At 47.2% G+C, this 27427-nt stretch overlaps 1 protein-coding gene across 6 annotated transcripts in view; it reads right to left on the bottom strand.

The window, feature by feature from the left end:
- Window positions 1-27427, bottom strand: part of SFMBT2 (Scm like with four mbt domains 2) — a 215600-nt gene that overhangs the window by 145044 nt on the left and 43129 nt on the right. For 4 of the 6 annotated variants that reach the window (XR_012903105.2, XM_075925987.2, XM_075925989.2 and 1 more), the window contains exons 3-4: window positions 20583-20677; window positions 15497-15737 (exon numbers count right to left, since the gene is read on the bottom strand). Coding sequence is in view for 4 of the 6 variants with exons in the window: in XM_075925987.2 (XP_075782102.2) it covers window positions 15497-15737; window positions 20583-20677 (336 nt within the window). In the remaining 2 variants the exon portion in view is untranslated. The other 2 variants (XM_075925991.2, XM_075925993.2) reach the window with 2 other exon arrangements.

Consider the following 27427-nt stretch of genomic DNA (forward strand, 5'->3'; position numbering starts at 1 on the left):
GGGATCAGACAGCAATGCTCCAGTCTGAATGTGGGAGGAGAACACCTGGGGGGGGGGGGAAAGCTTCAGGAATGGGACTGTCCCAGATGGAGGGGGGTGCCCCCAGACAGCCCCTTTCACCTGCCTGATGATTCTGTACCTTTTCTGTTTGGTTTTATGAGACGCAATCCCATTTTCCTGATACAACCAAACCCTTACTTTGCTTTAAGTTATGATAAGAGAAAACTGTATGCCGAATTTACTGGTCCTAGCTCTTACCATTTAGAAGGAGTTCTTGAAAGACAAACTCTCTAAAATATACAGCAGATAATATAACTTGTATCTTTCATTTAGGGAACAAACTGTCTAGTCATACTAATTCCACTGCCAGTATCCCCTTCACTGTGACTAGCATTGTTGGAAACATACGCTGAAACTTCAGGGTCTCAACCGCTAACTTTAAACCCTGTTACTCCATCCTGGAAAACAGTTAGGCTGTGTCTACACTGGCGCGATCTTGTGCAAAAGCGGCCGCTCTTGCGCAAAAACTTGCTGCCTGTCTACACTGGCCACATGTTCTTGCGCAAGTAAACTGACGTTCTAATAAATGAAATCAGGGCTTCTTGCGCCAGAAACTCTGATGCTCCCACTTAGGAATAAGCCCTTCTGCACAACTGTTCTTGTGCAAGAGGCCAGTGTAGACAGGCAACATGAATTTCTTGCACAAGAAAGCCCTATGGTTAAAATGGCCATCAGAGCTTTCTTGCGCAAGAGAGCGTCTACACTGGCATGGATGCTCTTGCGCAAAAGCACATCTCTTGTGCAAAAGCACATGCCAGTGTAGACACTCTCTTCTGGAAGAGTTTTTGCACAAGAACTCTTCCACAAAAGAGTTCTTGAGCAAGAAGCTGCCAGTGTAGACGTAGCTTAGAGTCTTGTCAAGGACTCTCTGTTGAGTGATGTTCTTTAGTCAACAGGACTTGGGAATTTCAACAAGTCCATTTCTGGCCACTCTTAGTAACTGTGCTATTCCCAGATATTAACATATTCAATTCAGTTGCAGGGGACTTTCCTCCTGTCAAACACCACCCAACAAACAATATATACACACTATTTTTTTAAAAGAGAAACTTTAGTGTGGATGAACAACGGAGAAATGTGTCGCTATGATCTGTAGTTCCCTAAGAATCTTTTGAAAGCAACATACCATAAATATTAGCCTAACAAATGAACAGAGGAAAGATGGTCTTGAGGTTAGCCCAACTTGTGGTAGACTCTACGTCTACACTGGCAGCTTCTTGTGCAAGAACCCTTTTGCGGAAGAGTTCTTGTGCAAAAACTCTTCCACAAGAGAGCGTCTACACTGCCATGTGCTTTTGCGCAAGAGCATCCATGCCAGTGTAGATACTCTCTTCTGCAAGAAAGCTTTGATGGCCATTTTAACCATAGGGGCTTCTTGTGCAAGAAATTCATGTTGCCTGTCTATACTGCCCTCTTGTGGAAGAGCTCTTGCACAAGAGGGCTTATTCCTCATGGGGAGAGGAATAACTCTTCTGGAAGAAGCCCTGTTTTACAACGCTATACTGTAAATGTACTTCTGGAAGAACGCTCATACAGTGTAGACAGCCAGCAAGTTTTTGCGGAAGAACAACTGTTCTTCCGCAAGAAGCTGCCAGTGTAGACGTAGCATGAGTGGTATGGGAAGGGAAAATCTGACCCATGTTACCTGTCTCATCAAACAGTGACTCATACTATACTGTATTAAATGAATAATTTTACCGAAATCTTCCAAACAAGGGGGGAAAAGAAAGAACCAGATCAGAATACAGCACTGTGTACAGAAATGAACTAATATCAAGCTTGACTGAAAAAGTTGATTAAATTAGTTTAATTTAAGATCCTAAACAAACCCTGAAGGAGGTTCTTTGCTTATTGCTTTTTACCTAAATCATGCTCTGCTGAAAAAGCACCATGTGGGCATGAAATATTTATTCATTAAATCTTTTTCAAAGGTGCACGCTATTGGATCCAACCATTATATATTAATAACTTGTCATATACCACAATTTTTTTGTCTTCCTCCAGGCTATTTATATGAGGCTTGATGCTTGTCAGGTTATCACACTGTGTCTGCTTCTCATTTACACTGTGGCCTTCTGTACCTACAGAAGACAGACTGTTTTAACTACATAGGTATAACTGTGTCCATATTAGGGGTCGTGTCAAGCAGTTTAAACAATTACAAAAATAAAATCATGACAGATATAAAGAAGGAGGAGTACTCCACGAGGAGTAACGGTAGTTCGGACTAGGAAGCCTAGTCCGAACTACCTAGTCCGTGCCGCGTGTAGCCGCGCGGCACGGGGTTCGAATGAGCCGGGATTTAAAAATGGCGGCGCCCGGTTTATGCAAATGAAGCCCGAGAAATTCAAATCCCGGGCTTCATTTGCAAGTGCGGTATGCCTACATTACCCTCCTAGTTCGAACTAGGAGGGTAGTGTAGACATACCCTAGGAGGTCACCAAATTAAATGAATAAGTAGGGGTATGTCTACACTACAAAGTTAATTCGAACTAACAGAAGTTAGTTCGAATTAACTTTCATAGGCACTACACATACAAACCGCTAGTTCGAACTTAATTTGAACTAGCGGAGCACTTAATTCGAACTAGGTAAACCTCATTCTACGAGGACTAACGCCTAGTTCGAATTAACTAGTTCGAATTAAGGGCTGTGTAGCCACTTAATTCGAACTAGTGGGAGGCTAGCCCTCCCCAGCTTGCCCTGGTGGCCACTCTGGGCACCACCAGGAAAACTTGTCTGCCCCCCTCCCGGCCCCGGAGCCCTTAAAGGGGCACAGTCTGGCTACGGTGCCCATGCCAGGTGCAAGCCTGCCAGCACCCAGCCAGCAGACCCTGCACCTGGCACGGCACGAGCCAACCACCCGCTGCCACCCAGCCCTCCGCCTCTTCCCAGGACCAGGCTGGCGGCTCCCAAGAGCCTGCCCAGGGCCGCAAGAGGCGAGCGCCCGCCTGGTCTTGTGCGGACATCGTGGACCTCATCCACGACCAGGAGCAGGTTTGCATGAAAATCAAGGTGGTCCAGTGAGACCCCTGACACTGAGCCCTGAGCTTAGAACATAAAAACATAAGAACAGCTGTACTGGGTCAGACCAAAGGTCCATCTAGCCCAGTAGCCTGTCTGCCGACAGCGGCCCACACTAGGTACCCTGGAGGAGATGGACCGAAGACAATGACCAAGCCATTTGTCTCGTGCCATCCATCTCCAGCCTTCCACAAACAGAGGCCAGGGACACCATTTCTACCCCCTGGCTAACAGCACTCCATGGACCCAACCTCCATGACTTTATCTAACTTCTCTTTAAACTCAGTTATAGTTCTAGCCTTCACAGCCTCCTGCGGCAAGGAGTTCCACAGGTTGACTCTTTGCTTTGTGAAGAAGAACTTTCTGTTATTAGTTTGAAGCCTGCTACCCATTCATTTCATTTGGTGTCCTTTAGTCCTTCTATTATGGGAACTAATGAAGAACTTTTCTTTATGCACCCTCGCCACACCACTCATGATTTTATACACCTCTATCATATCCCCCCTCAGTCTCATCTTTTCTAAGCTGAAAAGTCCCTGTCTCTTTAGCCTCTCTTCATATGGGACCTGCTCCAAACCCCTGATCATTTTAGTTTCCCTTTTCTGAACCTTTTCCAAGGCCAAAACATCTTTTCTGGGGTAAGGAGACCACATCTGTACACAGTACTGAAGATATGGCGTACCATAGTTTGATACTTCCCCTCCTCCTTCTTCCCCTGGCTTCCCCCTTCCAGCTCCCTCCTCCCAGGTTTCCCCTTCCCCTCTCCCACCCTCTCTTCCCCTCTCCCACCTCCTTTTCCCAGTCTCCCCAGAGGTTAATCCCACCCACCTCAGTTTTGTTAAATAAAGAGAGTTTCTATTTTTGAACACGTGTCCTTTATTTTTTACATCAGGAAGGGGGGCTAGGGAGGGGTAAGTAGAAGGAGGTGAGGGAGGAATGGGGTATGAGCCCCCGACGGGGAGGACTGGGGTGGCTCTGCGGGCTCCTTGGGGTGGAAGCTGTCTGCAGCCCCCCGATTGACCCTCCCCCCCCCGGATGGCAGCCTGCGGCAAGTGCAGCCGAGCTGATGGCCGAGTGCTGTGATGTGCTGAGTGTGGGCATTCAGGGAACTCCAAGCCAGGACTGCTTTGCTGTCCCTTATCGAGTTAGACAAGCGAGCGGGGAACCCCTGAGAACTGTCTGTCCGGGGTGGGGGTCGGGTCCCTTTAAGTACAGCCCTCGGCTAGGCTGAGACAGCAGCTCCACGCTCTAAGTCCTAATCTGATGCCCTGCCGGCACTGCTTCTGGCCATCCTTAACCTCGGTTCAGGGTCCACTCAATGTGGACATGCTAGTTCGAATTAGCAAAATGCTAATTCGAACTAGTTTTTAGGTCTAGATGCACTAGTTCGAATTAGCTTAGTTCGAATTAACTAATTCGAATTAAGTTAGTTCGAATTAGTGCTGTAGTGTAGACATACCCTCGCTGATTTAAAACAAACAAAAGGAAGTATTTCTTCACACAGTGCACAATCAACCTGTGGAACTCCTTGCCAGAGGATGTTATGAAGACAGGACTTTAATAGGGTTCAAAAAAGAACTAGATAGATTCATGAAGGTTAGGTCCATCAATACTTATTAGCCAGAATGGGTAGGAAGGTGTCCCGTGTCTCTGTTTGTCAGAGGCTGGAAATGGGTGACGGGTGGGATCACCTGATGATCACCTGTTCTGTTCACTCCCTCTGGGGAATCTGGCATTGGACACTGTTGAAAGACAGGATACTAGCTAGATGGACCGTTGGTCTGTCCCAGTATGGCCATTCTTATGTTCTTAAGTCTATCCTAAATAATTGTAATAGTATCCATGTTAGACCAGGCCCTTCAATGCAACATCAGCAATATCACAGTGCCACACAATGGATGTAAATTTGGTGTCTTCCAACGTAAAAGGTCCCTTTGGAGTGCCCCCTGCACACATGTTGGGAATTGGGATGGGCAAGTAGCTGGCATGTGATGTGCTCCAGCAATCCCTAGTTGCTGAATGGCACCACTGGGGCCATAAACAACTGAAACAATTCACACTGCAGTGACTTTCAGCCCAGTGTTTTCCAGCAAAGTGGGGTTTTTTCCTTCACTTCAAGTGCACCACATTTAGGGGAAAAGTGCTACCTTTTAAAAGGTCGTTAAGAGTAATCTGCTAATCATTCTGTGCCAATGCATAAGGCTGCCTACTCTGCTAATAGAATATTTAATTGGTGTTTATTTGCTGACTAGCTGTTATGTTAACATCATTCCTGCATAATTAATACTCAGCTGACATCAACTCTAAGACCACATCTAAATACATTTTACTAAGAAAGCCATTTACAGAGTTTAAAAGAAGCAATCCTAGAATCTATTAACATTAGGGGAATCTAAAATCAGCTTTAATAGGATAAGCCAACAAGGATTTAGGAAGATAAAAGGGAAGATAAAAGGATGTGTAATTCTTTCACACTAGCCCCAGTACTGAGTGCTGTGATTTGCCAAAATAAGTGTTTCATTTTACAGTTCAAGGGCCCAGGTAACAGCTGGTGTAAACTGGAATTGATTTCCTTAATCTCTGTTGATTTGCACCACCAAAAGAATCTAGACCCTCAACCTCAGCAAGTAATTGCACCTTTGCACAAGAATTCACGTGCAAAACTGGGGCAAATTCTGCTTTCCATTATCCCAGCATAAATCCAAAGTTGCCTCAATTAAATTATTCCAGTCCAGCATAACCAAGAGCAGAATTCCCTAAACACTTGATCTCTATAGATCATCAACATGAACTTGCAAACACAGTTAAAGTTTAATTTCCTTTGGGGATGTCTTACAGGTTAGGAGGGGAGCTTGCTTGTGGTTTAAAACATCCAGGATTATGCTTTCTGAGAAATGAGCTTGGTGGCTCAGAACCACTGCAATCCACCAAGGAAATCATTCATTTCAGAGGGTCACATGGTTCTTCCTGAGGAGTAGAACTAATCTCACTGACATGGGCAAGGAGGCAGCTACATAGCCGGCCATCCCCCAACCCACTGTACAGACAACAGTCAGGCACGTGCCGCTCCATAATGACTGACTAGAATGTGGTGCTGCTAAGGAGAAACGATGGTATGCAACATATGCCTCTGCCAATGATCCTTCCCGTACACATCAAGATACAATACACTCGAACCTCTTTAATCCAGCAGCCTTGGGAAATCGGCTATGCCGGATTATGGAATTTTCCAGGCCATTGGCACTGGTGGTGGCGGTGGGAGGAGGGCAGAGTGCAAGAGCATGCTGGGGAATGGGATCCGGGTCTCGGAGGAAGCATGCAGGAGTACACTGGGGGTGGGGGTGCAGAGAGGGAGGGTATATAGTGTTGGTGTGAGAGGGATGGGGTGGAGCATTTATCTGGCTCCACCCTCCCATCACTCTGAGGCACTGTCCCTGCCACTATGGGACTGGCAGGGGAAAAGTCTCCAGATCAGGGCTTCACTGCACTGCTGTCCCCCCGCTGAAGTATTTGGGGTTTGAGGAGGCTCAGCACCATTCAGGATCGGCCCTTTGAGTTTTAGCTCTACCCACACCAGTGGGTCTTGCCAGAAAAGTCTGCTTGCTGAACCTACTCAGAAGCACAAGCATCTGTGTTAACATGATCACACTGATTCTACAGGTTGGACCTCTCCGGTCCGGCATCATCGGGACCTAACTGGTCCCAAACAAGAGAATTTGCCAGACCAGGGGAGGTCTCCTGATGATGGCCCCCAAGCCTGTCATCTAGTGCTGGCAGGCTGCCCCAGCAGGCAACCTTCCCTCGCTCTCCCCCGGCCTCAACCTGGCAGTGCTGCTTGCTCAATTACAGATGGCTCCCTGGGTGGCACAGGCCCGGCTCCTGCAGTGGGACGCCAGTCCTGTGCAGCCGGGAGCAGCCACGGGGCTAGGGCTCTGCCCCCAAACCCCATGCAGCCCCAGCCCTGGTCCCAAGCAGCTGGGGAAAGCCACTGGGTTCCAGACCCGTCCTTGTGCAGCCCGGGGGAAACCGCAGGGCTCCGGCCCTGGCCTCACACAGCCGGGGGAGGCCAGGGGGCTCCATTCGCATCCCCGCGCAGCCTGAAGAAGCCGCGGGGCTCTGGCCCTGCACAGCTAGGGGAAGTTGCAGGGCTCTGGCCCCGTCCTCGCACAACCCCAGCCTTGGCTCTGGGCAGCCAGGGAAAGCTGCAGGGCTCTGTCCCTGTCCCCATGCAGCCCCACACAGCTGGGGAAGCCGCAGGGAACTGCTGGAGGCTTCTGGCCCCAGTTCAACGCTGCTCCCAGGTGGGCTGCCAACTGATGTCCTGCTCAGCTGTTCCTCTAGGAGCATCCAGGGTCCTGCCAGACCACAGATGTTGCCGGACCAGAGTGTCCTGGATTTTGGAGGTACAACATGTACTATAATGGGGGGGGGGGAGATTATTTCTCAGGTTTTGCAACCCTATATCAACATCTTGCAATATCAGAATACAGGCCTGGTTCTCCTCGTGTATGCCTCTAAAAGTCCTGATTTCACTGGTGTTACTTCCAATGTACACAGCTGTAACCGAGAACAGAATCAAGCTCATTTCATGGATTTACACCAGGGAAGGAGACTCCAGCCCTCCTTAAGTTACTGGCAATAATGGTAAGGCAAAACTACACTGGCAATTACAAGTGTACACAATAATCTCGTCCTCCAGTGTCTTCAAGGCATCCCAGAATGCATTAAGATAATGCCAGAGGGGAGACTGCTCTGTTGGCTCATCTATAAATCTGCAATCTGTACAAAAAACAGGTTTCAGTCAAAAGACGTTGCTGCTCTCTGCACGTTTCATGATACACGATGCAGCCACGACACTTTGTCAAGTTCTGCGCAAGTTGCTTCTAAATGACGATAAATGTGCTCAGGAACCCAACTGTTGTCCTCAAGGGAGGAAAACAGCACACAGAGATCACTGGCTAGGAGAGAGATGAGGCCTGTTTTCTTTTCACGAGTCAAGACTTCATAATGAAAGTTCAGCAAGCCACAAATTCTTTGGTCACTTTACAGAAAACATTCCAGGATATGCTCTCAACTATTACATTGCAGGGCATAAATTCACCTTAGGCTCTTGGAAAACCCATGGTAGCTCTGCAGCGGAAAGGACGGTGGCCCATGAGCCATCCAGGAAGGGAAGAGGAGTTCCACATAGGCCAAAGTGAAATGGAGGTTTGAGGTAAGTTTACACTGCAATGGAAGCCGAGGCTCTGACTCAGGCTTGAGCCCAAACTTACACCGGGGGGCCTCAAACTCGCAGCCCAAGGACCATCTGCTGCCCAAGCAGATCCACACTCTGGCCCACACACAGCTGCTAGCATGTAATCGCAGCAGAGGTTTGGCCTCAGTCCAAGCTGGAGACTGGAAGTGCAGCTGCAGAACAACCCAACAGACTGTGCTGCCCATGACTTGAGGATTAGGCTCTGTGCCACCCATGTATGGTCTAACTCCACTAAAGTCAAAATCTATTGTTTACAATTGGCATTCAATTGTTCCCTATGCAAATCATATTTCCTCAGGCTTTCTGCAGAGGGGTAAAAACCACAAGCAGTGACATTTACTTGCATTCAACTGCATTCGTTTAAACCCGTGGTTCAATTGCAATAACAAACAATCTGTCCCAGGATGGGACTTTAGAGCCGATCAGTACTGTAACTATAGACCATAAGGACATCTTCACACTTTCTTCCACAAGTTCATGAATAAACATCGGTTCATTCAAATGAGTTATACATTAATTAATTTAAATTCATTTTCATTTTGATTTGAATGGTAAACAGAGCCATTCTGCCAGGATAGTTGAGTTTGCAATTCAAATTACACACCAATTTGTAATGAGAAAAATATAATTAATGGCAGGAGTGGAAGTAACTATAATTTTACTCCTTTGATTTTCTGCAGGAAGGAGTAGGGAGGGTAGAAGGGACACTCAGGTTCTGTCTACATGGCAGCTGGACACGTACGTGCCTCCCAACCCAAGCAGATAGAAACGCATTAGCTCTGCTCCAGCCTGCACACCAAAAAGAGCATTGTGGATGGGGCATACAGGAGAGACCACAAGCCTGCTAGAACACCTGAGCCCACATTTGGATGGCTAGCCCAAGTCACTGCACCTGCGGCTACGTCCCCATTGCTCCAGGGAGCGTGCTAAAACCAGTCGAGTCAGCACACGTCAGGCACACGTGCAAACCTCCCGTTCATAAGTCACCTCATTTTATTGCCAACTGGGGCATTCTGCCACACAATCTGTTCCAGCGCATCACCTCGTAATGTCGCTGCAGGACATAACATGACTTGACATTACACTCCCGGGCACTATGATGCAAAGTTAACACCTCCAATCTGTAATAATGTAACAGTCGGTAAATTAAACTACTTCCTTATATTGGGATCATAAACCATCATTATTTGGCAGCTGCCCCTTGGAAGCACTGTCTGTGCCGCAGATTAAATCAAGCCCTATTGATTTGCTAAGCTGAACAAACCCGTTCTCTTCCCCTCTAATGGAATTCATAATCTCCTCTTGCCTTTTGTGGTGCTGTGCGGTGGCATTACTTTTACATGCGAGATGTGCGCTGATCAGTTCTATCTGGTAAGCAGAACACAATGCAGTCCCGGTGCGGTCGTTCAGCCAGTTTAACAAGTGTATCTTTGCAGATTTGCTTACTAAATAGAGTCCATCGACTGCTGAATGAAATCAAATCTTAATGGCAAATAGCTGGGTCACAGCCCTGCTGTTTGCATTTCTCTTCCCAGTGCCAGCCCGGTCCTGCATTTCGTAAGTAGCAGGATCCAGGAGTGCAGAATGGGCCCTTAAAATAATGGCTGTTCTCATTAAATATGGAGTTTTATTTAATTTTTGTAAAGGCACAAGGGTGAAACAGAGTGTGATGCTAACAATACAAAATATTTGTAGGGACATCATATAAAACAGCAATTTCTCTTGTACCAAATACATGGGCTTATCTTACAGCCTTTACCCAACCAAAGCTCCCACTCACTTATATAGGAGACTGATGAAGTAAGGAAGATGCTCTCACTGGTCCAGCAAAGCGCTAAAGCAGAAGCACGATTTGGCCCAGGAATACATGCATAAAATTATGCACACACTATTGGTCAGATCTTCAAAAGTGCTCTGCACCCAGCAGCTCCCAGTGTTCTCGATGGGACGAAGAAGGAGCTGCCTATTTTTTTAAAAATCCTGGCCACTTCATTAAGGTGCCTAAATGGGAACTGAGCTCTTCGAAAAACTTGGCCTTTTATGTTCTTCTAAGATCAGGGTGGAGTTAAAAAAAATAAAAGGTAATGGCCCCAGGACTTAACCCAATAGATAACGGGTAAAATTTCAAAACACTAAAGTGATTTAGGAGCCTGAGTCCTAAGTGACTTAGACACTTAGCAGCCTACAGTCCAACCACTTTTAACAAGACTTAGGCTCCTGAAGGCTAGCTCCACAAAGGCACCATGCCTCTTTTTCTTAGGTGCCTACCTAACTAATCTAAATGACCCTAGGTCCTCAGCCACGCTCTCATTTGCTAGCACCTAAAGTCCCTAGATGCCTAAATTTCCACCAATAAGGTGCCTGAGGTGCCTACGTTTCTGCCAGTGGATGTGTGCAAACCTGCCCATGTCCTGCTCTTGAGGAGCTGCTCAGCCCCCTAGTTCAATCTTCAGTCCTGACCGATTGGACATTCTCCACTCAGATCACTCCCAAAGCCTGATCTGACAAGGAATTTGTAAATGTCATGCTCAAGACAACTGGGGCTGCACAGAGCTGGGGTTTTGGGTGGCTGAATGGTTGATGTGAGTGTGATTCTCCCCAATAGCCTCACGGTGAGGAGAATCACATGGGAGACCCAGGTTTGCATCCTCACCATGACTTATTTGAAGCAGGAACTTGCTCCCAGTCTTGCACCTCCCAACTCAGTGTCCTGACGTCCAGCTTACTGGGTGTTCTGGGACTGTCTCTACATCTCTTCTGGCACCTAAGAACCTTTGAGAATATAGGTCCTAAGCCCACCCCTCTCCTTAGCGTTATCTCCTGGCTACTTGCTGACTTTGCAGAATCCTGTTCTTATAGAGAGCCGGGGCAGCAGGACATGTAAGAGTTAGGTGTTGAATCCCGTAGCACTGCAAAATAGCCACGTCCCATTGTACAGCTAACCCTAAGTTACTAATGCCCAGTTCCTCTAAAATATTTACATTTCTAAATTCCAAGGAAATAAGACTTTGCAACGTTGCTATTCAGCATCTGTGCATTAAAGTTTGTTTATTCAATGGAAACAAAAGTTTTCATTGCACTTTATCAAGCAAGCAGCCTGAATTCAGCACCTGCCCTGATTTACACCCTAAACAACCTCAATCATTTCCTGGCCCTGCAGAAAGTATAAAGGGGGTACATGACTAGAGACCTGTGAATCCACAGACATCTTCTTTATATCCATGGGTATCCACATCAGCACAGAATTTGGCCACCCAAGTTAAGCAGTGCATGCGAAACTAGCCAAGACCAGAAATAGATGCTAATGCTTCCTTGAAGAGCAAGTGCCTGCAGTTATAAAACAATCATTATTTTCTATTATAGCAGTCGATAAATCCTCTTACCCCTTAACCGTGGCATTTCATGATTTACATTTCAGCACTGTATATATTCTTGCAACATTGATTATAAGCCACATAATAAAAAGGAGGGGTTTTTTTAAAGCCACATAAAAAATTAGGAGACCAATAAAAATCTCGCTCCTTTCAAGTCAGCCTGATTGATTACTGCTTGGCTAACAAACCTTTCAATCACATTTGTGTTCCAGTATTGAGCTCTATTTTTGTTTTTATCAATCAATTCTTTTTTTATTCAAGGGGCACAGTCAGGTCAGATTGGGTCCAAAGAGGGCTACAAATCAGATCAGCCCTCTGAATGTGCTAGGAAATAGGCCAAATTCATCCTGAGCTCAAGGGTATGTCTACACTACAGCGCTAATTTGAACTAACTTAGTTCGAATTAGTTAATTCGAACTAAGCTAATTCGAACTAACGCGTCTAGAACTAAAAACTAGTTCGAATTAGCGTTTTGCTAATTCGAACTAGCATGTCCACATTAAGTGGACCCTGAATCGGGCTTAAGGATGGCTGGAAGCAGTGCCGGCAGGGCATCAGAAGAGGACTTAGAGCGTGGAGATGCTGTCTCAGGCTAGCTGAGGGCTGCGCTTAAAGGGACCGGACCCCCACCCCGGACAGACAGTTCTCAGGGGTGCCCCGCTTGCAAACCAGTGCTGGCTTGGAGTGCCCAGAGTGCCCACCCTGGGCACATCACAGCACTCGGCCATCAGACCGGCTGCACTTGCCACAGGCTGCCATCTGGGGAGAGGGGGCAATTGGGGGGCTGCAGGAGAGCTTCCACCCCCAGAAGCCTGCAGAGCCAGCCCAGTCCTCCCCATCGGGGGCTCGTACCCCATTCCTCCCTCACCTCCTTCCACTTACCCTTCCCTAGCCCCTCTTCTTGATGTACAAAATAAAGGACAATTGTGTTCAAAAATGGAATCTCTCTTTATTGAACAAAACTGGGGGAGACTGGGAAAAGGAGGTGAGAGAGGGGAAGAGAGAGGGTGGGAGAGGGGAGGGCAACTACAATGATCAGGGGTTGGGAACAGGTCCCATATGAAGAGAGGCTAAAGAGACTGGGACTTTTCAGCTTAGAAAAGAGGAGACGGAGGGGGGACAGGATAGAGGTCTCTAAAAGCAGGAATGGGGTGGAGAGGGTGCATACAGAAAAGTTCTTCATTAGTTCCCATAAAGAAGGACTAGAGGACACCAAAGGAAAGGAATGGGTAGCAGGCTTCAAACTAGTAACAGAAAGTTCTCCTTCACAAAGCAAAGAGTCAACCTGTGGAACTCCTTGCTGCAGGAGGATGTGAAGGCTAGAACTGGAACAGAGCTTAAAGGGACGTGAGATCAAGTCATGGAGGTTGGGTCCATGGAGTGCTAATAGCCAGGGGGTAGGAGCGGTGTCCCTGCCCAAGGTTTGTGGAAGGCTGGAGTGGGATGGCACGAGACAAATGGCTTGGTCACTGTCTTTGGTCCATCCCCTCCAAGGTCCCCAGGGTTGGCCGCTGTTGGAAGACAGGCTACTGGGCTAGATGGACATTTGGTCTGACCCAGGATGGCCATTGTAAGCTCAGGGCTCAGGGTCGGGGGTCTCAGTGGACCACCTTGATTTTCATGCACATCTGCTCCTGGGTGGCCAGGCTGGCAGCTCTCCTGCCCTAGACGGCCACTTTCCTGTGCCTAGTGCGGAGATCGTGAACAAAGTCCACGATGTCCGCACTAGCCCAGGCGGGTGCCCGCCTCTTGCGGTCCCGGGCAAGCTCCCGGGAGCCGCCAGCCTGGTCCCGGGAAGAGGAGGAGGGCTGGGGGGCATCGGGTGGCTGTCTCGAGCCGTGCCAGGTGCAGGGTCTGCTGGCTGGGTGCTGGCAGGCTTGCACCTGGCATGGGCACCGTAGCCAGCCCGTGCCCCTTTAAGGGGGCCGGGGCCGGGAGGGGGGCAATAGAGTTTCCCTGGTGTTGGCCAGAGGGGCCACCAGGGAAACCTGGGGAGGGCTACCCTCCCACTAGTTCGAATTAAGGGACTACACACCCCTTAATTCGAACTAGCTAGTTCGAACTAGGCTTAATCCTCGTAAAATGAGGATTACCTAGTTCGAACTAAGCGCTCCGCTAATTCGAATTAAGTTCGAACTAGCGGAGTGCTAGTGTAGTGCCTATGAAAGTTAGTTCGAACTAACATCCATTAGTTCGAACTAACTCTGTAGGGGTAGAGGAGTAACGGTAGTTCGAACTAGGAAGCCTAGTTCAAACTACCTAGTTCGTGCCCCGTGTAGCCGTGCTGCACGGGGTTCAAACAAGCGGGGTTTTAAAAATGGCGGCGTCCCGCTTATGCAAATGAAGCCCGGGAAATTCAAATCCCGGGCTTCATTTGCAAGTGCGGTATGCCTACATTACCCCGCTAGTTCGAACTAGCGGGGTAGTGTAGACATACTCTAGTGTAGACATACCCCAAGAGTGCAGAGCTCTCATTGAAGAGATGCTGCAGGTCAATTGGATGCCATATCTCACTCATAATAAATGCCCAACCCGCAAATAAGGCATCAGCTTTCTGAGTAGCCATTATAAATAGGAACCTTCATCCCACAATGACTGAGTGAACTGGAATGGTGCAGTGAACATAAATGGATGGGTGGTGAGAACAACGTATTCTGTCCAACTAGAGTAGATGGGTAGCTGTTTCCATGGAAGCAACTATAGCCTACGGGCTGTTGCAGAACACTATGCACTCTCCATGAAAGAGCATGGCCAACCTATGTCATAGAGCCACTGGCCATGCTTACTACTTTCCTTACAATACTGTTGCCTTGGACCACTGTTCACATATACTGTTCTCCACAAGCAGGGAATATGGAGTTCCACTGAGTCAAATGTCTCACCTGCACAGACAAATCACAGCCATCATGGGTCAGAATCTTGCGATCTCCACAGCCAGGGAGGTGGAGTAACCTCTTAGGCCAGGTCTACACTTACCCTAAGATTGATGCTCCAGAGATTGATTTTCCAGGGTTCGATTTAGGGGGTCTAGTAAGGACCGGATAAATCGACCACTGATGGTGCCTCCATCAACCCTAGCACTCCACAGGGTCGCAAGGAGTAAGGGGAGTCAATGGGAGAGTTTCTCCCAGAAGAAATTCCTCAGCAAAAATTCAATAAGTACAACTCCAGCTACCCTATTCTTGTAACTGGAACTGAGTATCTTAGGTCGACTTTCTCACGTAGCGTAGACCTGGTCTTAATGGAGAAAGCCCAGATTTTGCTGTCCTTACTCACTCAATGTTCCCATTGCCCTGAAAGATTTCTGATCTTTCCAACGCAAAGCCTGTCAGGATTGTAACATGGCGACAAAGGGCCTGAAAGGTTTTGTAGAATGAGGGCCAAATTCTGACCTCAGTTACTGCAGTCCCCATGCAGGCTGAGTGTAAGTGAGATCAGAATTTGTACTTGCTAGAAGTACAAAGCACATTTTTCCCAACAGGGTACAGTGGTTTTGTGATATAGGGACAAATTCCCTTCCTCACACTTTCACCTACAAAACTGTTATATTTATTATTATTACAATTGGTTGAACAATCCCTTTCCAAAGATCTGATCCCACAAGTTCTTGGCAAGCAGGATCCAACAGTGAAGCCTAGGGGCCAACATCTCGCTCAGTATAAAGTGACTTCAGTAGAGGTGCATAGGTTAACAACAGTTGAGGACCTGGATCAGGTTAATTGCAGGCTTGGAATCCAACCCTTTACTAGACCATGACCCCGCCAGAAAACACAGAACTCACCATCTGGAGGCATCAGCACCTTGTTATTCTGTGTACACCAGCCCACTGGATGAAGGTCGGCTGTCATCACATCACACCAGAAATCTGCCCTGCGATCCTCTCCATAGCCACAATAACGTAGCAATAAGAGCTGCCCACAAGTTGTAATGATTGTAGCCACCCAGTAGGTGTCCGGACTGTTCTTGTTGGCCACTTCCAACTTCATCCCTGGCTGGAAACTGCTCTGAAGGCTGATTTCAACCTTGCAAAATTAGAAACAGGGATTATTTTTTCCAAATAACAGAAAGAAAATAAGGCACGCTCTCCCACAGCTAGCAGTCTTATGAGCTGCATTATCCTCTACACAGGCTGAGGCGCACCTTTCGCACACAAAGAATTGGAAAGAAACGTTTTCGCCACAGACACACTTCTGCTGCTCAACACAGACAAGCAACTGGAGACATTCTCTCCTTTGTTCCAGTGCCCATGACTGATTTCAGACCCACGCCAGGAAACTGAGATAGCCTCCTTCACAGACAAATTGCCACTCTTAGGAAATAAACTGTTAGTGTCCACACACAGTGGCTGATCTTCCTGAGCTACCTTAAACAAGGCATTTTCATCTTGTTCAGGGTCACTTTCACAAGCTTCACTACCCAGCAATTCTCCAGCCACACAAACAATTAGGGTTTCAAACTGACCATCAACTTCAATCTGCTTCAGAGAAACATTTTCCTGGTCATGGAGTTCTTTCTGTGCTCGATTGCATTCCAGATTCACTTCCTAGACATTAAGCAGGCATTCAGAAACCTCATTCCCAGACACACGGCTTTCCTGCCCAGGCAAACAGCCTCCTTAGGCAAACATCTAGAGAAACCTTTCCTGGGAAAGTCATTGCCCCTGTAGGCAAAGGTTTAGGATTATTTCTTTCCTACACTTCATTCGGGACAGTAACTTGACTGAACAAAGCTTTAGTATCATTCCCAATCCAAAGATACCCAGAGGCAATAATTTCCTTACGCCAGCTATAGCTTCATGTTTAGCACCATTGCATCCAAGGTGAATCCTAGCTAAAGGCCCACTCGCAGTAAACTCATTAGAACATAAAAATGGCCATACTGGGTCAGCCCAAAGGTCCATCAAGCCCAGTATCCTATCTTCCGACTGTGGCCAATGCTGATGCCCCAGAGGGAGCGAGCAGAACAGGTAATCATCAGGTGATCCCTCTCCTGTCATCCATTTCCAGTCTCTGACAAAAAGAGGGTGGGGACACCATTCCTACCCATCCTGGCTAATAGCCATGGATTGACATAACCTCTATGAATGTATCGAGTTCTTTTTTGAATCTTGTTAAAGTCCTGGTCTTCACAACATCCTCTGGCAAGGAGTTCCACAGGTTGACTGTGTGCTGTGTGAAGAAAAACTTCCTTTTGTTTGTTTTAAACCTGCTACGTATTAAATTCATTTGGTGACCCCTAGTTCTTATGTTACAATTACAATATTCTCACACTGATTTTGTAGGTAATCTTCCTCTCTGACAAGATCTGCTTGAACAAGAGTGATGTTAGAGGCTGTAATTTGCCCTCAACTGCTTTTATCATTGGCTCTTACACTCTCCATGAATTTTCCATTACTGCTCCCATACCTAGCCTTCATCTGATCCCACAGGAACAGCATTCACATAAAAGGTGGTAGCACTGGGGTAAAATTGATCTCACACAGACAACTGCACTGTCACACCCACCCACTTCATGTGAAGAGTTACATTCACGCTTGCTTTAGGGCTGGGTTATGACATTACCCTCATTAAACATATCTGCCCTATTACTATCAGACCACATACCAGCACTGTTATCAAGTGGACTTCCAGGGGAATACAGACTTCTGTTCTTCCCTTTCTTTCTCAATCTGGAGTTTAAATTCGGCAACTTGCTCCATCTTGCTTGGAAGCCTCAGTAAGTCTCAGTTCATACTCAAGATGAAGTTTCTTCAATGTCTCCCGCACTCTAATTGCTTCTGCAGTATCTCGTCCGCAACAAAGATCTCAGTTCTTGATTGGGAGTTTTCTTCTTAAAGGTAATTCCTTTTTTAAAGCACTAATCTTCCAGGGATCTTTTACTAAGACCCTCATATCATTGCTGACTCGCTGCAACTGCTCTTTAACCAACCAAACTCTTCCCCACATTCAAATTTTGAAGAGCGTGGGGTTCTGATCGACAGTTAACTGACCTGGTTCTGTGGATCCTAGCACAAATAGGCCACTGTCATATAACAGGCTTCGGGAGCACTGCTGAGAAGATCAAATCAGGGCAAATTGCTTAAAGACACAGCTACTTACAGCCTGGGACTGGCGGTCCTCCTCTATAAGTCATCAACCAGTCACACAGAGCACTTTCATTTGCCACACTGGCCAGCAAAAAATCACACAAGCAATCAATCCCCTAGACACTCCAGCTTCTCCTCTACCACAGCCAGCACCACTCCTTACACAGGTGAGAGGTTATGCAAACCAATCCCACCAAATCTGAACAGGTTCTTCCGATCCCAAAGGACCAGCCACATTCCTAGGTCAATTTACACCTCAGATCTTATCCAAAAGAGCACACAGCGCCAATCCTTTGGAATCTAAAATCTAAAGGTCTATTCATAAAAGAAAGCAAGCCATTGAAACTAAAATTGTTAAAGGAAACGAACTGCATATATCAATTACAAAGTTCCTCATGCAGACTTCTAGCAGAGATGGAATAATCTGCTTTCTTATAAGTCTCTGGAATACATACTTTGTCAGGATGGGTCACCAGGCCTTCTGGGCCGGAGTGAAGACAAACGGAGGAACTTCTAGGGCTCTTTTTATAACCGTGCTCATGTGGCGGGAGTTCCATTGTTCTTGCTGTGTGAAAGTACCTCCCAAGGTGGAGTTTGTCACATAAGCAAGTCTCTCCTGTTCATGCACAACTCCGTCCTTAGCTGCCATGGCTTACCTGCTGGACTGAACGTTCACAGCAAAGTTCCTCACATGTGGATTGGCACCACTAAAGGTCCGTTGTCAGTGAAGTACTGCTATTCACTAGACTGGCCATCCTTTCACAATAGGTGGGTGAAGCCTGTTGATTATCTCCCAGAAGCAAACATTTGAAATACAAGTACAGAGCCAACACCCACAACTTCAAATACAAAGATGATTCATGCATCTGAGCAGCATAAACAGAATTAGCAAATTGTCAGCTGTCTATAGACACTTCACGTGGCTCACTTTGTACCAGACTTGGTGCAAACACATAACCGTGATTGGCAACAATATTTTGCGTGTTCATAGCAGAATACAATAACATCACAGGGAGTTGCAATTGCGAAGGACGAGGCAGGGCCCCTAGGTCGCTCAAGTCAGTGCCGCAGACGGCTCTGAAGACGGGGCTTGAAAACACCAGCTGGAGCCAGTGTACCAAGCACAGTGTGGGAATGAGTGAGATGCTCATTCAGAGAGCTGTTGTGCTCTGAACCAACTATAGTTTCACATCTTGGATGGAGAATGATCATAATCCAGCCAAGCAGTTGGAGAGCGTGGATCACTGAGGCAAAGTTGGAATTGGATTGGTGGGGCCACAATTTCTGTGCATCATGTAGGTGGAATTGGGAGCATTTTGAAACCATGACTCTTCGAGTTTTCAGAGGCCAAGTAGACACGCACACTGACAATTCTCCAAAGAGCATGTTTCTCCCCTCCAAAATTGATTCATTGTTTCAAGGGATCAGATTCATCCAACAGCCAGCCTCTTCCAGGGCCCTGTACAGGGAGCTGGGAGATGGTGCAGTATGTATCTAAGGAGAAGATGTAGTAGCAGCACTGGTTCCATCTGTGTTCAATGGGATGGGGTGAGACAGGAATGCTGTGGGGCTCCATAGGTGAATGCTCCAGACATAGAGGAACAGATACCCTCACAGCTCAGGGAATGGCCCAGGAGGGGCAGCTGAACTCACCTCCGAGCAAGCCCACCATGACTGTGAGGTGGGATGGCCCAATTTTATAGTCGACTAAGAGTCTATGGCAAAGTCTAGCAATAAAGAACATGAGCATTCAGCCTTATCCATAGCCAAGAAGAGACCATCCCTCTGTTCCACATCCTGACCTGCAGCCTGCGTGGGAGGGCTCCTGGATATTGGCAGCATCTAGGATGCCTGGAGCTTCCCAGTTAGTTTGCTTAAGGAACTAGAGGTTAGCTAAAGGGTAGCAGCAGCCCGAGTGGTTGGTCACATCAAGCGATGGTTTCTTAAGCACTGGATGCATTATGATGTGCTCTGGGCCAGCAATCGATTTCCTTTCTCAAAGGAAGTGCCAACAATCCCACTCAGTGGCGAGTCTCAACACCCTTCCACAAGCCAAGAAAGGCAGGGAGTCAGAGCTGCAGCCGGTGGGTTTTTTACCTCAATACTTCCGGAATTCTGTTGGGTGAACAAACCCACTTCACAGGAGGGAAGGTATCCTGCCCCCAGGCCTATGTCAATGGTATGGCTTCAGGCGTCCCAAGAGGTCATCTCCACTCCCAGAGAGTTTCTCTGAAATGAAGGTGACACTTATTTTGGCACTGAAAAGAGGCATTGCATGTTACCCAGGCAATTCAGCACTGGCAGGCTTCTCAGAAGAAGCCTGTTTTAAGGAGGATTTTGAGAGAACAATCTGAGCTCAGTTTTTGCGTGGTGGGGTGGCATGGAAGAAAGGACAGGGAGCGAGGAGACAGGAGAAGCAAACGATGCAGGATGGGGGGGAAGGAGGAAATGAGAGCTGAATGTAGGCCAGAGGAAAGCTGTATGGAGCCTGGAGAAGACATAAGGATGAGAACTTGAATGTGAAGTAGAGTGAGAAACAAGTGGACCCAAAGAAAGGCATGAGAACAAGCATTGAGCAGGAAAAGGAAGAGGATTTTAGAAGGAGAAGGAAAAGATTCCAGCATTTTGGATTGGGAGGAAGAAATCTGAGAAGCAGAGAGAAAAGTTTGGTATTGTTTCCCCAAGAGCCGTCAGCCATGTCTTTACATTTTCCAGGATGATCCTCTCCAATCAGAATGCAAAGAGGGAAGGGGACAGAACTTTCTCAAGGCAAACTACGTACGTGTCTGAACGAGGTGTGGGGAGCAGCACTTGCTCCCGTTTCTTCCAAGTACTCATCCCAGTTAAAGTCGGTTTCCTCCGCGCTGGAACCGTCGTCTGGTGAAAAGAAAAAAAAAAGCAATATAAAATTACAACGTGTCTACTGCAGGCAATAAATGGTGTCAGCCAAGAGCGGGAAATTGGCAGACAGTAAAACCTCCACACACGGATTAAAAAAAACAGGTTTAATAGTTGTGCTTAGCTTGGATTCCTTGGATTGTACTGCGTTTCCAGGACATTATGTGGTGTGTTTGTATTAACAGTTCTGCCTCCAGTGATTCAAGGGCTCTGCTTTTGTAGTCCGTTGGGTATCTGAACAGAACCCATTGTACACTACAGTGCAAGAGAGCACTCACTATTTCACTTTGACTTTTCACTTCTCATTCACCAGTCATCCTGAATACACATTGTGCGGTACAGTGGATAAATGTGGCAAACTAATAATAAAGTCTGTGTTCCAAAGCAACCTAAGCCAGATCCTTAGCTGCTGTAAGTTACGGTACTGCCACTCAAACCAACAGAGGAATAGAGATTTACATCACCTTATGGTCTGCCCCTCTATTGTGAATAGTGCCAATGTGCAACACTGCCTTTTGCTGGATGGAATCAGACCTACTCAACTGTGTATAGTATGCCTTATAAGGCTAACAGCTTGGAGAATAGCCTCTTTTATTTAATTTAATTAGTAGGAAGCTGAACTTTGAAAGCAGGAGTCCTGCTGTGGCTGGGAAGAGACAGACGATGGAATCTAGGTGTTGTTTCCCATTAGAACTACTTATATTTTTCTGCTTTTCTATAACAACTTCCCTGTGAAGACCTCAAAACGCTGTGGGTATGTCTAGACTGCATCCCTCTGTCGGCAGAGGGATGCAGATTAGGCAGGTCGACATTGCAAATGAGGCAGGGATTTAAATATCCCGTGATTAATTTGCATGAAAATGGCTGCCGCGTTTTGCCAACTCAGTACTTTGTCCGCAAAAAGCAGCAGTCTAGAGGGGGATCTGTCGAAAAAGCAAGTCTTTTTCGACAGATCCCTTATGCCTCCTGCAAGGACGTTTACAAGATCTGTCGAAAAAGGCTTGCTTTCTCGACAGTTCCCCCTCTAGACTGCCACTTTTTGCAGACAAAGTGCTGAGTCGGCAAAACATGGTGGCCATTTTTATGCAAATAGGCACAGGATATTTAAATCCCTGCCTCATTTGCAACGTCAACCTGCCTAATCGGCATCCCTCTGCCGACAGAGGGATGCAGTCTAGACATACCCTGTATGAACAATGAATTGATTCTCAAAAGACCCTGTGAGAGATGTAATGCCACTGCCATGTTACAGATGGGGAAACTGAGGCACAGACCATTTTTTGTGTCTAGCCTGAGATCACACAGAAAATCATTGGCAGATTTAAGAAAAGAACCTAGATCTTCTGACTCTCAGAGCTCTGTAAATTAACCCCAGACTATACTTCCTCCCACAGCGAAAGATCCATAATTATTTACAGTTTTTGCTATGTCTGCACAGCACCTAGCACGAAGGCACTAAGGTCTCCAAGTGCTGCTGAAATACAAACAACTCTTCTTTCACTTACAGAAAGTCAGCCAAATAGGATCGCTTTTATTTTACTTTAAAATAATGTTCCCAGACAATCTTGGATGAACAACTCAGAGCAAATATTTACAGTCTAATAGTGAGGCCCAGCAATATGCATTTATCAGGCAAACTCTGAGAGACCCTTTCTGACCAAAGCATTCATCAGGATGCTAATGATGAAATTAACCTGACCCAAGGCAAGAAACCTTCCCAGATGGTTTTATGAAGAAAACAGCAGTTAATTTATTGCAATTTTTGTACAGGTCTCCCATTTTCAAGACTCACAAGTTAGATCATGTAACACGACTCTCTCATTATTAAAAGGAAAAGGAATAGCTTACATTTGCTGCCAATGTAGCCAGAGACTGGTTTGGGGGGAAAACAAAATGACAGCAGAGCTGGGTTTTCTAAACATAGCCTGCATGGGAAAGGGGCTCTGAGAACAAACTACAGCTCTCCTTGCTGTCAAACACACTAGCGCTTCTTTTCAATGTTAGAACATAAGAACGGCCGTACTGGGTCAGACCAAAGGTCCATCTAGCCCAATATCCTGTCTGCTGACAGTGGCCAGCACCAGGTGCCCCAGAGAGGGTGAACCGAAGACAATGATCAAGCGATTTGTCTCCTGCCATCCCTCTCCAGCCTCTGACAAACAAAGGCCAAGGACACCATTTTATCCCCTGGCTAATAGCCTTTTATGGACCTAACCTCCATGAAATTATCTAGCTTCTCTTTAAACTCTATTATAGTCCTAGCCTTCACAGCCTCCTCTGGCAAGGAGTTCCACAGGTTGACTACATGCTGTGTGAAGAAGAAAATGTTGGATTCTGAAGACCAAGAGACTGATTTTTCCCCTCACCTGCACTGCTTTAACCTGGTGTAGCTACCCCAGCCGAAGAGATTTCTGATTGCAGGTGGCCCTTCAATCTAGCAGAAGAGGCACGAATGGCCAGAAGCTAGACAAATTCAGACAAAAAAGTAAAGTGCACACTTTTTTTCCACACTGGAGGTTAACGGAGCATTGGAACAACTTATCCAAGAACACAGGGAATCTCCATCACTCAAAACTGGATGTCTAAAAGAGATATTATAGACACAACACATGTGATGGGCTGGAGGCAGAGATGACCAGGTGAAATTCCACCACATCACCTGTACAATGTAGGAAGTCAGGCTGGGATGGTGCCATTGGTCTCTACTAGCCTTAAGATCTATGGGTATGTCTACACAGCAAAGTTATTTCGAAATAACTTTACTAGCGTCTACACAGCTGAACCGCTATTTCAAAATTAATTCAAAATAGCGGAGCGCTTATTTCGAATTTGGTAAACCTCATTCTACGAGGAATAACGCCAAATTCGAAATAGCTATTTTGAAATAAGTGCTGTGTACACACTTATTTCTAAATAGGGGGCCTCCAGCCTTCCCAGGGTGCCCTGGTGGCCACTCCAGCCTCAACCAAGAACACTCCTCTCTCTCCCCACACCCCGGAGCCCTTAAAGGGGTAGACTCTGGCCACAGTGCCTGTGCCAGCTCCAAGCCTGCTAGCCCAGAGCCAGCAGTCACTGCCCCTGACGCAGTGGCTCCAAAACATGAGCCGGCAAGCCACTGGCAGCCAGCCCTCTATCACTCCCCAGGAGCAGTCTGCCAGCTCCCAGGAGCCTGCCAGGGCCCGGAGAAGGCGGGCGCTTTCCTAGTCCAGGGTGGAGATCATGGACCTTATTCAGGTTTGGGGGGGGATGCCCCCAACGTCCATGATATCCACACTAAACGGAGGAATGCGGCCATCTATGGCAGGATAGCTGCCAGCCTGGCCACCAAAGTCCTCATGCGAGACCAGGAGAAGGTTTGCATGAAAATCAAGTTGGTCCAGCAAGACTCCCAACCCTGAGCCCTGAGCTTGCCCTCCCCCTTCTTCCCCTTTCTTCCCCCTTCCAGCTCCCTCCTCCCAGGTTTCCCTCTCCCCTCTCCCACTCTTTCTCCTCCCCTCTCCCGCCTCCTTTCCCCAGTCTCACCAGAGTTTCATTCCGCTCCCCCCCCCCCCGAGTTTTGTTAAATAAATAGAGTTTGTGTTCATGAAAATACATGTATTTTATTTGATATCAGGAAGGGGAGTTAGAGAGGGGTAAGTGGAAGGATGTGAGGGAGGAATGAGGCACAAAGACCCCAGTGGGGCAGACCAGGGTGGAAGCTCTCCCACAGGGCCTCCTGGACACTGACAGCCCCCCCAATGGACTCCCAGATGGTAGCCTGCAGAAAGTTCAGCCCGGCTCACAGCAACGCATCCAAGAGAAGCACCAGAGTGCCATGGGGCAGCTTTAGCTCCATGTTGCCAAGTGCTATGGTGTCCCGAGTGAGGGCAACCAGAGCAAGCAGAAACAAAATGCTTTGCTGTCTCTCATCGAGGTGGGCAAGCAAGCAGGGAAACCTGAGAACTGGCTGTCCAGGCGGGGTCCCTTTAAGCACAGGCCTCAGATAGCCTCAGGCAGCAGCCACACAAAGTAACTCCTGACCTGATGCCCTGCTGGACCTGGTTCCGACCGACCTTAAATGCGATTCAGCGTCCACTCAATGTGGACATGCTATTTTGAAATAGCAAAAAGCTATTTTGAAACGTATTTTGTGTGTAGGCGCGTTATTTCGAAATAAGCCCTATGGTCATGTCTACACAAACATTTGATGCAGGGCAAGCTGGGCTATAAATCTACAGTGCTCAAGGTCACACATGCTGGTGACAGAGCCAGGAATTTAACCCAGCTCTCCCATAACCTAGACCTCCCTAGATTGAACTAATCAGGCTCTGTTTGCATTCTGTGGTGAGATGGGTGCAGCACAGTGAAACACACAAAAAAGTCTTTTAAAAAACCAAAAATGAAAAAGGGTGTGAGTTGGATAGCTGCTGGGAGGACCAGGCAACCTAGAAATTAAGGTATATCTGCACAGCAGGGCTTAACTTGAAATAACCTATGCAAATTGAGCTACATCAATTGCATAGCTTATTTCAAAATAGCTTATTTCGAAACTGGGAGCATCTATACAGCACTTATTTCGAAATAGAGCACTCGTCCTCCGACTTCCCTTACTCCTCATACAATGTGGGTTACAGGAGTAGGAGTAAGAAGTCCTCCAGCTTGACAGTATTTCAACATGATGTCAAAATAAATGCCTGCTCTGTAGACGCAGACTAAGTTATTTTGAAATAATGTTGGTGTATAGACGTACCCTTATTGAGCTAGAACTCTGACCACTTGCCTCTATCAGGGTAGTAGAGGGTCTTGGTTCTTGACCCTAAGCCAAGAATCTTCTGGCCTTCATGTAAATAGGGGCAACAGCTCTAGTGGAGCTGTGGTAGAGAAACCCAGGTCCTTCTTTGCCACCAGATCCAAGCCCAGAGTCCTGTGGGAAGCAACACCAGCGAAGTCCTCCCTGGAGAGTCTAAGACCAGGTCCACACTATGGGGGGAAGGTCGGCGTAAAGTACGTAATTCCAGCTACATAAAAAATGTAACTGGAGTCAACGTACTATAAGACGAGCTTCGGCGCTGTCCTCACAGAGGGAAGTCAATGGGAGACACACGCCCATGGGCTTCCCATACTCCTCGCAAAGAATAGGAGTACCAGCACCAAGGGTGGCGCCCTCCGTATTCGATTTACCAGGCCTTTACTAGTGGAGAGGTGAAGATATAGTCAGAATCTGCTGTCCTGGGCCACTTCCTACCTGTAGATCCCTTCAGTTTGGGGCTCAGCCCCTATAATCCAAACAACCCATTGCTTTAGAAAACAAAAGGTGCCAAAGGGGCAGGGCGCTGCTGGTTCTCAAGGCCAGGGAAGGCTCTGACTGTGGGCCGCGCCTGCTCCATGGTCCTCTCTCAGGCGTAGTCTTCTGACTGGCTTCCCACAGAAGGATTTCTCCCTCCTGCAGCCTGGGCTCCTGCCCTTCATTTCACCTGCTCCTCCAGCTGGAGCAGGCTTAGCTGGCCCAGAAACTGGGGGGGCTAACTGTGCTCAGTATTGTCTTTTATGCCCCTTGGGAGCCAGACTGGGTTTGTATAGCCCACCCCATGGAGATGGAGAGCCTCCGCAGCATCCGTCCTGCTGCAGAGCCCTTAGGCCTTCACTCCTGGTTGTTCCATTTCATTCCGACACAGCACTAGGCTGATTTCTCCACAGACTTTATCAGGCTGTGATTGTTAGCTGTCTGTAAAATACCATCAGGGAATCCATTTATCATGGCCTCAGTGTCTTGCCTTCTGACAGCAGTTGGGGCAGGAGCCCCAGATGGAATGAACAAAACAGACAATCGTCCAGCAATCCATCCCCTGCTGCTCGCTCCCAGCCTCTGGCAAACAGAGACTAGGGCCCGATCCCTGCCCACGATTGTATAGCTCTCAGTCACATCCTCCCCGGCTATGTCTAGACTGCACGCCTTTTTCGACAGAGGCTTTGTCGACAGATACTGTCGAAAAAGAGCATCTAGACTACAACTAGTTCTGTCGAAAAAGCAAGCCGTTTTTTTGAAAGAGAGTGTAGATGCTCTCCTTCGAAAAAGTACAGTTTGCAGGCAAGAGCACCTTTTTTCAAGAGTGCTTTCGAAAAAAGGCGTTATTCCTTGTAAAACGAGGTTTACCGCCGTCGACAAAACTGCCGCATTCTGTTGACTTACTGTCGACAGAACGCAGCAGTAGTGTAGACGCAGGTATAGTTCTGTTGACAAAAGGTAACTTTTGTTGACAAAACCCTGTAGTCTAGACACACCCCGTTAGTCTTCTCTTTTCCAGGCTGAAAAGTCCCAGTTGTATTGCTCTCTCTTCATATGGAAGCTGTTCCACACACCCAATCGCTTTTGTGGCCCTTTTCTAAACCTTTCCAATCTAATATAGCTTTTTTGAGATGGGGCAACCAATATCTATGCACTGAATTCAAGATGGGGTGTGCCATGGATTTATACACAGGCAACATGATATTTCCTGTCTTGTTTTCTATCCCCTTTTAACGATTCCCAACATTCTGTTCTCTTTTTTGACTGTCGCTGAACATTGAGTGGGTGTTTTCAGAGAGCTACCTACAATGACTCCAAGATCTCTCTCTTGAGTGGTAGCAGCTAATTCAGACCCCCATCATCTTATAAGTATAGTTAGGTTTATGTTTTCCAATTAGGAATGTGAACAGTTAACCAGTTAACCAGCACTTACCGGTTATGGTTAACTAGCGGGGGCTGGAGCA

Source organism: Pelodiscus sinensis, chromosome 1, assembly GCF_052426305.1.
Source record: "Pelodiscus sinensis isolate ZL-2025 chromosome 1, ASM5242630v1, whole genome shotgun sequence".
Lineage (NCBI taxonomy): Eukaryota > Metazoa > Chordata > Testudines > Trionychidae > Pelodiscus > Pelodiscus sinensis.